This window comes from Haliotis asinina, chromosome 12 (assembly GCF_037392515.1).
Source record: "Haliotis asinina isolate JCU_RB_2024 chromosome 12, JCU_Hal_asi_v2, whole genome shotgun sequence".
Lineage (NCBI taxonomy): Eukaryota > Metazoa > Mollusca > Gastropoda > Lepetellida > Haliotidae > Haliotis > Haliotis asinina.
In genome coordinates, this window is record NC_090291.1 from 15,769,816 (window position 1) to 15,785,129 (window position 15,314).

At 37.4% G+C, this 15,314-nt stretch overlaps 1 protein-coding gene across 1 annotated transcript; it reads left to right on the forward strand.

The window, feature by feature from the left end:
* Nucleotides 1–7,366: 7,366 nt before the first annotated feature.
* On the forward strand, nt 7,367–13,513 carry LOC137258372 (putative tyrosine carboxypeptidase MATCAP2). Its single transcript, XM_067796031.1, has 4 exons — nt 7,367–7,891; nt 10,943–11,219; nt 11,957–12,262; nt 13,257–13,513. Exons 1-4 carry the CDS (start codon nt 7,367–7,369, stop codon nt 13,511–13,513), a joined length of 1,365 nt encoding a protein of 454 aa, XP_067652132.1.
* Nucleotides 13,514–15,314: the final 1,801 nt, after the last annotated feature.

A 15,314-nucleotide genomic window follows, 5' to 3' on the forward strand; every position in this document is an offset into this window, starting at 1 on the left:
ATAAATGTTTGAATTTGTATGGATTTCTTTGCTCAAATAAGTTTGTATGTATACTTTCTAAAAATTAAAACATAGAACTAAATTCCCATTTTGGATTTTTCAGCAAAACCTCACCCAAGAAAACATTTTGTTACGTTAAATGTAATGAAAACATTCATACTTCTTGATACCATATTTTTAAATCAATATCATTATTTAAAACCTTGAAAAAATACAAAAACATATTGTAGTTACGGGAAGGACATGCCTGTTACAGTAAAGACAAAAAATTTCGCTTAACAATCTGCTTACCACATTATATAAACATCAATATATTGAACCAAAAATTGTGAGTTTACACAGGCTTACACCTAAGAATATATTGAGACATATGCATATTTAATTCAAAAATCCTCTGTGAACTGCTGTTTTTTCTCTACCCTAACATACCCGACAGAATAAATTCTTTACTGTAACGGTTGCATTTCATTGTAGTTAAATCAGTATGTACATCCAGTAATTGCTGTTAACTGCATACACATACGGTAGAGAATAATATTCGTGTAATGATTACTCCTACATGGGATAAGATATTAGTAAAACCTTGAACATGATAATCACAGTGACAGATATATTCTTTCACGTAACATTTACCATTCTCTGTTGTAACCGCCTGAGGACAAAAATATCACTTATCATCTGTTTTTCACATTGTATAAACATAATAATATATTGAACCAAAAGTGTGACAGGTTCACACCTAATAATATATTAAGATACAAGTTTATATTACACATAGTTCCTGTTTAAACGTCTTATTTTTCTTTCCTGTTACAATTTTTAGCGTTAGAGGAAAGAATGTTATAGGAGAGAAGTACATCAACACAAATAACATGAGAAAATTAATACCCCCTCATAAAAATTGGACTTTCCAAGTTTCAAATGTTTCTGAGTTCAGATGCAATCATGGAAACATAATTTTGCATAATTGTATTTATAAGTGCAACCGTATTGTTACAGGAAAGACGCTTAATGAATATATGCTCCAAGTCTTAATATTTTAAGTCCAAGACTCTCAGTCAATAGAACATCTGGAACTTTAGTCATCATGAGAACACAGGAAGTGCCAAATAACATGCTGAAGTTCGGGTATCTTGGCATCAGGGATCATACATTATTTCAAATCTGAGGCTGTCGTTACGGGAAAGAACAATATCTGAGGGACAGCTACAAAACATGTCTTATTTTAAAAAATATGAAGTCAAACATCTTTCAATCCTTATGAGTGTGAACTAAACAGTTAATACACAGGAAATCAGCCCCCGAAAATTAACTAATTTAGTGATTTGTATCAACAGAGACGAAAAACGAACAACACCCTGACTGAGGGACAATGAAAACAGCTCAATTTTCGCCCCTTTAAGACTGTAATAAAAAATCTAAATACATTTGTCCACAATTAAACATGGATATACAAATATAATGCCTTAATATTCTTCTTGGGCTGAAAAATTGCAATAAATTTGTAGAAATATTTATGTATTTGAGCAGGGACAAGAATTCCTGCATTTTTTTAAAACGACTCATATCACGGACCTTCACGGGTCGAATGGCCATGACTTGCAAAGGCATGTGTCAAACTGATGTTCCTGGAATGGTTTGGAGCTTCTACAGAAACGAGCTAAAATGGATACTAAGTCCACTAAAGGCGTTTACAATTCTTGACGCTCACAAAGACGGAGAAGTCAAGGGGTTAGATAAAGGAAGATGTACATGACTACATGAGGGTTGATGGACATGTTTACATGGGGGTTGATGATGTACAAACACAAGTAGATAAGGATGTACACGGGTAGATTGGCTATACATGAATTACATAGATAGAATGTACACAGACAGATGAGATTAATTTATCAATAAGTCCCAGGCACTTGGTAGGTACACTCCTTGGTCACGGTTGATTGCTGGTTTCTGTCTCCGGATCTCGATGGCTTCTTGCAGTTTCCTTTGACTTTCCTTTGATCCCTAATCATGTGTTATGTAAACATCATCCACCATTGGCTTCCATCCTTATCCCCAATCATGTACATCGTCCTTAATCCCCTACCTGTGTTATGTAAACATATCCCATCATCTGTAATGTATTACCATTGGCTTCTATCATTGTTATCATAACTGTCGGGTTCCAATCAGCGCTTGTTTATACTGGCTTCCAGCTTTCGTTAAGTCATTCCACTTGTTACTTTGTTATTGTTTTACCTGTACATATAAATATAGCTCTGTACCCCATTCTCAATCACCTGATGAAGGAGTAAGCATTAACTCCGAAACGTTGTGTTCTCATATAAAGAAGTTGATATCCATAAAATCTTCATCCTTATGCTTTTCACTTCTAAATGCCCTTCAAAGACTTGAAACTTCAATTTTTAACACGTTTTACAACTGAGGCTGGGATTGGGAAGAAAACTTTGACAATGGGCCATTTTCAGGATTATTAGCCATTTCCTGAATTTTGAACGGGCCTCTGCCCTTGTATCAGTAATAAACTTCCAAATTTTTATGGGTACATTTTTCATTCTAATGTGCAAAATGGCCCATGGCCCCAGTCTTCCCCAAGCCCTACTGGGGTAAAGCTTGGATACTCTATGTTTTCTGTTGTCCCTCGTAAATAGCCAAAATAAAATCCAGTGTTGGCTGGCCAATGACTAGCGTCAACGAAATTTACGAACCTGCCAATGCACACGTGGAATGATGACATCTGATCTGGCAGTCTAAGTAAACTTAATCTCAGTGTATTTCGTCACACTCCACCGGTGAGTCTAACAAAACCTAGTAGAGGGTCGCGTCAGGTAACCTTTGAGCGACCAATGACCATCCAACCAAACGCGAGACGGTTAAACATATTTAACCAATCAGACAACGGCTACTATTTAGGGATCGGAGGGACTTTCAAAACATTCAGGTCACTGACACAGATCTCTCCACAAACAAATCCGCATATACCACAATTATTTGTACGTAAGCCGTGTGTATGGCAAGCCGTTTTCACTTTTATTAAGCTATTAAAGATGTCTTGAATTGTTTTTAAGATATCTTAAACTGAATTGAAGTTATCTTGAATTGAATTGAAGATATCTCGAATGGAGATAATTATTTATATCTCCAATAAAACTAAAGATATCACGAATTGAATTAAGGATATGTTGAATGATATTAATGACATCTTAAAAAGAATTAATGATATCTTGCATTGAATTATAGATATCTTGAAAAGAATTAAAGATATCTCAAATAAAGAAAATGTATTAAGGGGTTACTGATATCTGAAATTGTTTTAAAGATATCTTGCATCGAATCGAAGATATCTTAAATTGCATTAGAGATATCTGGACATGAATTAAAGATATCTGAGGAAACAATGTCAAGATATCTTCAAATACTTCTGGCTACATATCCGTAAATACTTCCGGTTCGGAAAATGGCTGGTGACCATGCATATACAGCTCGCACATGCCGAGAGCCGAGAAGCGGTCCTGTACTGTCAAGACATGATCCTGCATCGTGGCCGAGAACACCACTTTTATACATCCTACTCAGATTCGTTGCTATATGGCCGAAACAATGCCAATGCGACGTAAAAAGTCACCACAACCCTCTTCAGATTGTGGTGGCCGATTACCCTTCGTATTTTTTCGAGACGTTCCAGAAATATTTCCCGTGGGGTTTTGACTAAAACATTGATATCGATGTACTCCCAGATAATGTAACTGTCATATTTTATGACCATGAATTTAGATAATAATTGGCCGGTAAACCGTTCAATTCTTTATCAACGGTAGTGAGCTGGCTTGTTGGCATGTGCGCATGCGCCAAGTTTCTATAGTCCATTTCTGTATGTGTTCAGCATTGGCGGCACGCAATGCTAGCAAATATTCCCCAAAGTTAGATTTCAAAATCCAAGCAAACTTAAATTCATGGAACTGTTATTACAGTCATAAAGTACATTCCTCTGGACGCAGACTCACCGGGTGTTACATTACAGTATCACTGACCCGTGTGCCAAATCCCAAAGCAATTTTCTAAAGAGCTGTGGTTGGGAGACAATATTTGTACTTCATTTAAATCAAACCTGTTTAGATAATTAGAACTGGGGAATCCATTAGCTTTATCTCTAATATACTCAGAGAAATAAATAAAGGAACACAGGTAAATTCAAGATTTCCTTTAATATTTTCCAGTTTCATCAAATGCTTTGAATAGCGCTGTGGGAGGAAATCTGAGAATAGATAAAGGAACACTGCCATGAAGTGGTGCTCCCTTATTTGTTTCCCTCAGTATATCAATATGTATATACCTTGAACGGGAACCAGGTGAGATGTATACTAATCAACATGCACATACAACAATCTTATGATAATGTGCGTCAGAAAAATACCTTCGGTACCAAGGGGGTTAAGTGTCCTGTGCAAGGAAATCTGTAAATTATGACATGAAAACAAATATAATAACGTGTACATATACTCTATAGTGTTTGTGTGGAGGGTGGGGGTGGGGTGGGGGGAGTGTTACAACTGCATAACTCATTTATTGGCATCGTTACATATGAAACCCGTCATTAAAACTACTCATTTCGACACTTAAACGCCTTAAATCGACCTTTTTGACAAGTTTTCTCTCCCGATTCAACCAATCAAAGGGGCGGCCTCCGTGACTTAAAGTTATTTATGCCCACGTGGGGCACTGTAGAATTCATGTACATTTCCGAGGAAAATTTGTCTTGTTTACTGGTTTGTCTAAACCCAATTTCTCAAACAGAATTTAACCCCTGAAGCCACGATTTAAAAAAAAATGTAGCAGCGCCCAGTGACTAACATCCCCTAGTCTGAGAATAAATGCCACTGAGGTGTATTTCCACCGAATATCAAAATCTAAAGTACTTTCTACTGGTAGTAAAATACGTATTTGATTGGTGTACTATAGGATTTTGCAGGACTTTGATTTAAAAGATAACAATTTCACTCGTGGAAGCGAGGTGAGTTTCAAAATCCTTCTGCTCATTTTACTACAACTAACAAGTACTTTTGAATTTTTTTATCGTGATCAAAACAAATCTTAAATAGCATTTCTAACCTTAAGCAAGGGAGGGTCCAGCCAATAGATTTAAAATATACCACGGGTTTCTTCAACGCTTGCTTTGCAAACAACCCATTAAGCAGGAACTGCGGGTCCGATGGATACTTGTGCATTGTGACACCGTCACTCGTCCCCTGGGTTGAGGGCAAAGCAATGATTGCATGTTTTTGTTGACGTCGAGAAATCAGCAAAATTACGGACTTGTTACACACTATACATACATGTTTAAAGCTAACCGAAAACCCTTCCTTGCATGACGTCACAGCGGTTCGCTGCAGTGCTCTGGCGACTGAAGTACGTAACCTGTTTGTGGTTTTGTTAGCGGGCGAGAGGGAAGCAGACGGCTTTTTGGCCACTTTTAATCGCGCAGTATTTAACTAACCACAAGTATTTCAAAGAATGAATTTGGTGTTCCGCACAAAACTAACCAGTAGTCCTTTATTTGTTAATGGATAAAAGTGTATGAAAACCCCAAAAGTTTATTCGTTCTTTTAAAGTGAAAAAAACCCCGGCGAAAATGAAAACTTGAATGAACATTGCGCACTGCTACTGTAGAACACTATCAGAAACAGACTATAAAAATGTCAGCTCGCTAGCGTTGATACAGAAACTGACTAAAAAAACTACGAGGGGTAATACACCTCGAGAACTTTGGTAGAATCTATTCAGGTGGTGTTGTCGGCCCCGATACAGGTTCATGTCTTGACCGCATCTCAGCTCCCGGCATGTACGAGCTGTACATGTATGGTCCACCAACCATTTCCAACCGGAAGTATTTATGGATACGTAGCCGGAAGTATTTGAAAATGTCTTGAAACCGTTACAATTCAAGATATCTTTAATTCATTTCAAGATATCTCTTATTCAATTCAAGACATCTTCAAGTCAATTCAAGATATCTGTAAAATAATTTTAGATATCAGTAATAGCAAGAATTAATGATATCAATAATTGAATTAAAGATATCTCTAATTGAATTGAAGATATCTGTAATACATTTGTGGATATGTACCGATCATTTCAAGATATCTAGAATTGAATTCAAGATATTTTGAATTAATTTCTAATACAATTATGTACACTCTGATCATAATTGTTCTGCAGATATCTTTAAAACATTTAGAGATGTCACGAAATATGTTCTTGGTTTCACTATAACATTTTGAGATATCAGTAATTCTATTTTGGATATGTGAAATTAAGTAGAGATATCTTCAATTATTTACAGATATCTTTAAATCATTATTTATATCTTTAAATGCAATGCAGATATATTTAAAACAACTGAAGATATCTGTAATTCCTGAATAAATGTGAAAACGGCTTGCCATACGTGTGCATCACCTGGAAGCGAGCGTAAGCTAAATCGCATTCGGAATCGTTCGGGTACGAACCTTTTTGAGATAAAAAGTTCAAAAGGTATGTGCGAATGTGCACTTTCGCGATTTGGTAAGCTGTGTTCTGATTGGTCAATCTCAAAGGTTACCTGACGCGACCTCCCATAAGGTTTTTGTTAGACTCAGTGGTGGGGTGTAACGAAAAGTACTGAGACTAACTTTACTTAGACTATCGATCTGATTTGGAATCGCAAACGTGCGTGTTTGTCATTTGCCGCTTTCCATTACATGATCCAAGGGCAATAACTCTTCTACGCGCACTGTTAACTTCCTGTGAGTTGCCAGGGCGATGACAAACAGGAAAATATGGCTGCCGAAAGTAATGTTTACGTTTGCCACAATATCTGAATGACATGTTTTTTAAATGAACAATACTGGGGCATTATGTGAAATGACAGCAATAGAAATTTTACTGGGTTATTCAACGAAATGTACAAGAGTAGTTAGTTTTTGTTAAGCTTGAGGCACAATCTTGTCTTAACCCCGGTTGTCAGCAGGCCGATTAATTGTTGAGTGGACGACACAAATCTTTAGACGACGATTCGTTTTTCCCTTCATGAGAAATGACACTGACAACGTGTTTCAACAAAATGACTTTGGTTTTGACAACCGATGGACATATATGATTTGGTTCATTTAGTCCTCGTATCTATCAGCTGGAGTTATTTTAATATTTATAATATTAATTCGGCAAATTCGCCATTTGTCATGTTTCATTGTGAGCTGCAAAATATATTGTACTGTTTTAGGTTGTGTATGTTTGTTTAGCATACATAGTATTCCGTTTCTAAGGGAGAGAATGAGAATTAATTGTTCGCTTAGAAATGCTATAATATTGTAAATCTGACAGTATTTCAATGGCGAGTGACATCCATGGACCCTTGAGACAGATACAGTCTGCAAACTATCTCGATTTAGTGACTGTCCCTGAAGTCAGTTACAGCAAAGTGCCATCTGAAACAGGCAGCAGAAAGAAAAAGAGGAAAAAACTGTTAAGGAAACGACAGTCACTAGTATCTTCAAGTTACACTGATGTTTCGCATGAAATGGCTAGTTCATTTGAAAGTAGTGGAGAAAATGGAGAATCTTATTCCTCAAAAACGAGATTACCTGGAATCAATCGAGAAGCCACACCTAATAGAATCAATATATTGTCTTCACCTAATCCTCGACAGCCAGGGCAAGTTGTTTCATCCCAAGCGCATGAACGTCGAAAAAAGGTTCCATTGTTAGCAGCAATCAAACCAGAAAATGAACGTGCGGAGAAAGATCGCTTCATGAGAGCCAACTTCAACTATAACCCACTGTTTATCTACCGAACCCCAGCTGAACCAGAAGTGCTCAGTAGATTCACTAATCCTTCAGACAAGTATATGTCCCAGGTAAGAAATACATGTAGTAAGTTTGTTTGTTGTTTAACTCTGCTCTCATCAATATTCAAGGTACGAAATAATTTGTTTGTTGTTTAACACCACACTTAGTGATAGGGTAAGGATTAGTAGTACTGACATTCAGTTGAGATTAAGGCAGGTTCGGCAATATGTCTGCAAACAATAAAAATAATTCATATTTAAATCTTTATTAGTCTTGTTATGAGAGAAAAATTAGTCAAATCCATATTACATGCTATATTGTATTAAAATGAGCTGGTAATTTTTTAATAATAAATTTTAGAGTATTTAATAACATAATCTGTTGACTTATACGGAATATCAGCCTTTGGACAGGTCTAGCTTTATCTCTGCTTCTTCGTCAGAATTTCAGTTGTATTTTTCTTAAATGATTTGGGATACCATGCTTTATCACATTTATGAATAAGTATGCCATCTATATTTTCCATTATACATTAGAAACTGGACCCTTTTCAAATATTTTACTTACATGATGTACATAAGCATGACAAGAATCTGCCTCAGGACTATGAATTCTACTGAAACAACAAAACATTTCATCAGGGGACACAAAATTTGTGTTTTTGCATTTATGATCCATTACGAGTACCATTAAACTGGACAATTCTCGTTGTAATGTGCTGGTAATATGTGTCATAATACAAATGGACAGGAATATATATTCCAAAGTTTAAGAGAGTTTGTTGATATGTGGGTCCATTAGCTCTCAACTGTGAAGTGGTTTATCAGTTGAACCATGTTTGATAGAGCCTTTTGATTTTCTTCACCAGTTGGGGTGAGAGAGTGAGTTTAGTGTCATGCAGCACTCATCAATATTCCAGCTGTAATGGTGGCACTCTGTATGTAATCGAGTCTGGACTGGACAATCCAGTGATCAACAACATAAGCATCAATCTGCACAACATGAATACAATGACATGTGTCAACCAAGTCAGCATACCCAATCACCCAATCCAATTGTTGTCTGTAAAGAGTCTTACAACAAGGATGGGTTACTGAAAATCAATTCTAACCTGGACCCGGATCTCATCTGTTGGGATATCAGTGCACAGGCAAAGTGTAGCGCAAAATGGGTTGCGCAGCAGAACGAAACTGACCAGTCTTCGTATATGCGATATGAAGACTGGTCAGTTTCGTTCTGCTGCGCAACCCATTTTGCGCTACACTTTGCCTGTGATCAGTGTGAGGAAGGAAACAGGTTTGGAAGAAAGTGTACCTGAACTAGGTATTCATACTTCATTTGATGGTAGGTGTGGGATGTGGCATCCTCGATATATCCAAAGTATACATTCTGATAAATCTCCACTATACCCTGGATGCATCTAAGGAAGGTAATTCTTCCTGATGAAACACCTGTCAAGGGAGGTAATACACTGGCCCAAAAAAGAAACACATAGGTGAAAATCCAGTGTTAACAGTGATGCTTTAGTAACTGAAATTACACAAAAAGTAATGACATTAGAGCAATAAAAATTCACACAGGTATTGGGACATGTGTATCCAAAAACATACAGTCACTGACAGTGGTGTTGAGAGTCTGTTTTTGATGGCACGGTCACAAAGTCAGTATCTGGTGTGACTGCCAGGAGCTTCAATTATTGCTCTGCATTGCCTGGGCATAGACTGTATAAGACGTCAGATCAGCCGTTAGGGGATTCTTCTCCACTCATCCTGCAACACATCGACAAGCTGTGGATGTGTCTGTGGTTGCGGCTGTCGGCGTTGTACACATTGATCCAATTGGTCCCATAAATGTTGAAATGGGTTATGATCTGGAGATTTTGAAGGCCATGGGAGAACTGAAATGTTGTTGATGGTAAGGAAATATGTTGTAATGCGTGCTGTATGCAGTCTTGCATTGTCATGCTGGAAAATTTCTCTTCTAGCATCAATTACAGGAATAATATGACGTACCAGGATTTCCTCACAATAGCGCACAGCATTTAAATTCTCTTGGACATGGACCAGCTCTGTTCTGTCATTCACAGATATGCCTGCCCACATCATTACATCTCCGTCGACGTGTCTGTCGACCTCACGAACACACGGTTTAACTTATCTTTCACTACGACATCTGTAAATCTTCATCCTGCCATATTGCTGATACAATAAACCGTGACTCATCACTGAACCAGATCCTCCTCCAGCTCAAAAGGGTCCATGGCCAAACGTTCCTGCTCCATTGAAGACGTGCACGATGATGGTGTTGTCACAGAACAGGTCCTGTATGTGGTCGCATCGGTCAGATTCCATGCTCTCTTAGACCATTCCTGATGGTTTGTGCAGAGACTCGATGCAGCCCAGGAACATTGTTGGCGGTGTACGCTGCAGGGATGGTTTGAATTTGCAGATGAAGCAGCCTTGCGCTGGAGTTGTCACCCTTGGTCTCTCACTCCTAGGACTTCTTTGGTCTAGTTGTGCTGCATGTACCACTGCCTGAGACGAGAAATCGTACTCTGACTCACGTTTAGATATCTGGCAACTGAGGACTGGCTTTCTCCAGCTTCCAAGTGTCCAATGGCTCTGTTTCTGCTTTCTTCGTTTAGTCGTATCCCGTATTTGCATGTGCATCACGCTTTTAGATTTTTCTACATGCAGATTATAGGGGGATTTTTTCTAGGCAAATAATCACCAAAGGCTGTGTTTTTGCGTGTGTTGGATTGTATGGGCTATATTCACACTTAATATTAACAATGACAGTCATTCCATGCCTTTTTTTTGTCAAAATAATCTACTTTGAAGATCAGAATTCAGTTACGCAATTCTATTTTGGGCCAGTGTAAGTTTATCAGGCTGAGCCGTAGATGCATCCATGGTATAGTGGTGATTTGTCAGAATGTATACCCGGAGATATCGAGGATTGGGATGTGGTTGGGGGAAACAATATGCTAAGGTAATCATGGACGATGTAAAGTCAGCTACAGAGATGGAGTTGGGTTTGCTTGGATGAAAGAATAACTGTTAAGTTCTTCTGCCAATATATATGCATATCATTTAATGGATTTTTTATGACAATTTCAGGCCAAGTTGATCATGGACATAGCCATACAGCGTTATGGCAGCTATGAAATATTTGAGGAACAGAGTGGAGGTCGCATTCTCACAAGGCCTCAGATTTTGTGTCTTGTCAAGCGTTTCTTACGAAAGGAGGACCTTGAGTCTGAGATTTGTCTAAACCTCAGCGAGGATCTTATTTCTCGTGGGTCCATGACAAGGTCAAAGGGCAGGCCAGTGCTGAATGTACGTGTAGTGAACCTGCGAGAGCAGTGGGCAGAGGGATTGCTCCGACACGAAATCGGTAAGACAGGCTTAAAATTTGTTCTAAACATGTTTCTGTGTTTGTTGTTTACTACTGCACTTAGTAATATCCCAACCCTAAGGCAGTCTGTAAATAATGAAGTCTAATCCAGTGACCAACATCATGAACATCAATCTTTACAATTGAGATACACTTGACTTGTATTAACCAAATCAGCAACCTGGACTTATGTCACCTGACCAAGTCCTTCACCTTTTTCAACAATCATGGGTTGGTGAATATCAATGCTAGCCCCAGTCTTAACGAGCATTAAAACATATTTATATTGATTTGAATAAACAAAACTATTAACATATTTTATAACAAATATGATTGAAAAATAACTTCATTTGTTGAATAACATTTACATAATTTATAGCATTTACTCAAAACATTACAATGTAATTGTAAAACCAACTATCACAAGATTCACTAGATCATTTCGAACTTTTATAACAGGGCTGGGATTCAAATGTGTGCTTTACCTTTACTGATCAGCAAAAAAAATACAAGTTTAAAAAATGAAATCTCATAAAAGTAGGCTTTCATGTTTATGTCTTCTGTTTAAAAACTTGACAAATATCCAGAGTGGCGTTTCAGTATGTTTATCCTCAATTGTAGACTCATGTAATTCAGAAAGAACCCTTTACTTCCCATTTTATCATGGACATTTATCAATACTAGAATAGAGGTATTATGTTATTATAATCAAGTACTGTTATTTTCTTAATTGTCAGGAACCCATTATCTGCGCAGTCTGAACAACCGCTACCAGCCCTGGAACAACTTCAAGACAAGACGGGAGCTGGGGCTAAAGCCTCTCAACCCCACAGAGGAGGGTCTGGCCTCCCTCCACAGCGTCCTGTTTCGCCCCGACCCTTCCCTGTGGCGTGCTGCACTCCTCTACTACACTGCATTCAAGGCATCTGAGATGTCATTCAAGGAACTGTTCCGAGACCTAGGTCAATTTGTCCATGACCCTAACGTCAGATGGGACTACTGTATACGAGCAAAGCGAGGACAGGTGGACACGTCACTTCCAGGTAAGGATGTTTTTTGAAGGTGTGAACATGATTCAGTTCATTAAGCTGCTATACTGAGTCTACTGCTGGACATGTATGAGATGAGCCAGCGCAGTGAACCCGTTTGTGACAAGCAGGCAGGGCAAGTAATCGGGACGAATGCACTTGGTTGCTACAGGTAGATTGGTGATTAAGCATGTGCAAAACATGCTGACCGTGGTGTGAAATCAATTCTGCTACTGTTTAACATGTGTCTCATAAAGCAATTTAGTTCAGCAAGACACCATCATGACACGATTCACTCAAGCAAATAAAACTTTTCAATATTTAGAGGACAACAACCTGTTTCCCTTTTGTTTCAAATGGATTGTTCTGGAAGGTGTTCTCATATATGCAAATTTGGGTCATTTGTTAGGATATGGCTCATCAAATACTTGTCAAGCAGTAATTAACCACATTAGGAGGTCGTTAGCTGAACCTTTTGAACTGACCAGAACACAGAAATGCATTTTATGTGATGAATATACTCGTAGAATTTTCTGAAAAGTCCATTTCTTCGCTGATTTAGTTCAGATTTGAAGTATGTGTTAATCATAACATATAAATACAATATATGATTACAAAAGTCTAATTAATTAATTTAATTTTTATTAATTAATTAATTAATTTATTTATTTATTATTTTAATTTAATTTTTTAAAATTATCTTCCAAATAGAGATTTGAACCCCAGTGGATGGAATATTGCAAAAAGCGTCTTAAACTATACTCACTCACTCATTGACTTGTGTCCATGCAAAGTAAGTAAGTGTATGATGTATTTATTTTTTATATTGAACCATTTCACTGCCAGGATGGTGTGTGTGAGTTCTAGTATGATTGTCCATTAATTTTAATAAGTTGACAATAAAGATGAAAACATGCAGCAGACTTTGATAATGTGAAGATGTCTGAGAACCAAGACTGTTTCGTATTTGAGTTTAATTCTTTGAAATGTATTTATTGTCATGTTTCAGGTGGGTTTTGCAAGGACCAAGTCTACCTGGAAGGTGCTCTTCAGATCCTAAAGCGTCGACGCACGATAAACTTCAGCCTGCTACTGAAACTGGGGAAGATCGCCCATGAAGATATTGAAATGCTGGAGGAGTACGCTGACCTTGAGAACACCCGCATCCCCAACTTCATGCACAACATGACTATCTACAGACAACACGTTGACCGCATTGCCCAGTGTAATGGCTTGACCGACCAGGTCCTGGCTGATGTGGACTGATTGGATACTGATATCAGAAAATACAGACGTTGATGAGAACAATTAATTATTCAAATTGAAAAGGAGCCCAAGTGAGCTGGGATATCTAAAACAAAGATTTTCTTTTTGGTTTACATTTTTAGCCAATAAAAACAATATAATTTAATTTTTTGAGCAGGGAAAATATATGGAAGGTAGATCCTTAAAACAAGTTATAAACTTGGTCAAAAAATTTAAAAATCCTGAGTAGTCTTAAAATAATTGAACAGCAGATATATTGAAATATTTTCAATTGTACCTAGTAGTTTCATTTGAACTTGGAATACCTCTACTTTTGATGCATACTTGTTCAGATTTGTTTTATTTAGAGATTTGTGGTATATATACACAAACTGCTCAGAGCAAACAGTGCCAGACAATCGTTTAATACAAGATTAGTTTAACATGGGTTAGTTAGTTTGTTAGAAGTATCACTTACAAAGAAAGTAGTCAGAAAGAGGGGAATGTTAGTATTTCTGTTGGTCACAACCGATACATAAGTATATGCATTTGCACATTCATGTATTTTGCTGATTATGATCCTCAGGCCATAAACCGAACCTCATAGTTGTCATTTTCCAGACATCTTGGCCTGTGATTGTGCCTAGATGAGAATACTACCGTATGTTGATAATCATGTCTATTAAAGTATGTACAGTGCATTGAAAATGTCTTTCATTAAACTTAATTAAAAATCAAACATTGCAAAAATATATCTAAACTTTGCTAAATAGATTTCTTTATCAAATGATAATTATATGGATATTTTCTGTGAATGGGTACTTCACTCCAAATTTTGACAGCCCCTGCACAGAAAATGTCAGTTAGATTTTGTGCATTTATCTTTTTTCTCAACCCTGGATATTGAAAGAATTTCTTCCTTTCACAAAACTGAAATATTTAATGATTTTACCTAAATTTGAAAATTGTACAGGTTGTTATTCCTGTTGTTATTATTGTTGTATCTTGAACTAAACATTTAGAACTTGTCCTCTGCAACCTGAAACATCAGAATGCCACCCCACATTTTATCGCAACCTTTGCTCAGTGGATGTTCATGCTATGCTTTCCAAAGAAGACAAGCAGCTGGAAAACAGAAAAATGAGGAACTGTTTCAATGGAGCAGTGACTCAGACGACTACATGGACAGTGATGAATGAGTTTTTGTAATCATGACATGAATATCATGTAGCAGTATAGCATGAACTTGGGAGGCCAAGATTACTGTTGTTACCATGATGTTTAATACATCATTAACAGAAAACCCAAAGCATTATGTACAGTCGGAGCTGTCAAAACCAGCATCTGTCCAATCTGGCAAGTTATCAACACCGGTATAAACACCCCAGTCTCATTCATGGCTTGAACATTTATCATCAGCTCTGCAATTCAGCACTTTGTCTAAACCAGATTATTTGTTCAGTTCCAATGTGTGCCGGTTTAGACAGCTTCCCCTGTATTAACTTATATTGCAGCTGGTGCAACCTGTTTTTGTATGGTGAACCAAGACTGTTAAGCAAAATTGCACCGGGTGCAATCGAGCCTTGCTCTGTCATTCCCTCTAATTACTCTGATACACCCAAATGAGTATGTACACACTCAGGGAAACTTGTTGATATCTTATAACACAGTTGAAATGTTCCTCTCAAAACATGAACTACAAGGAACATATGAAAATGCTCAAAATGCCAGTTGTAGACAACGCTCATTCTTGGCGATTAAATATATATAAGCAAGTCATTATGGTGTATCTTCTGGTGAATCTTGGCTATGATGTGAGTGA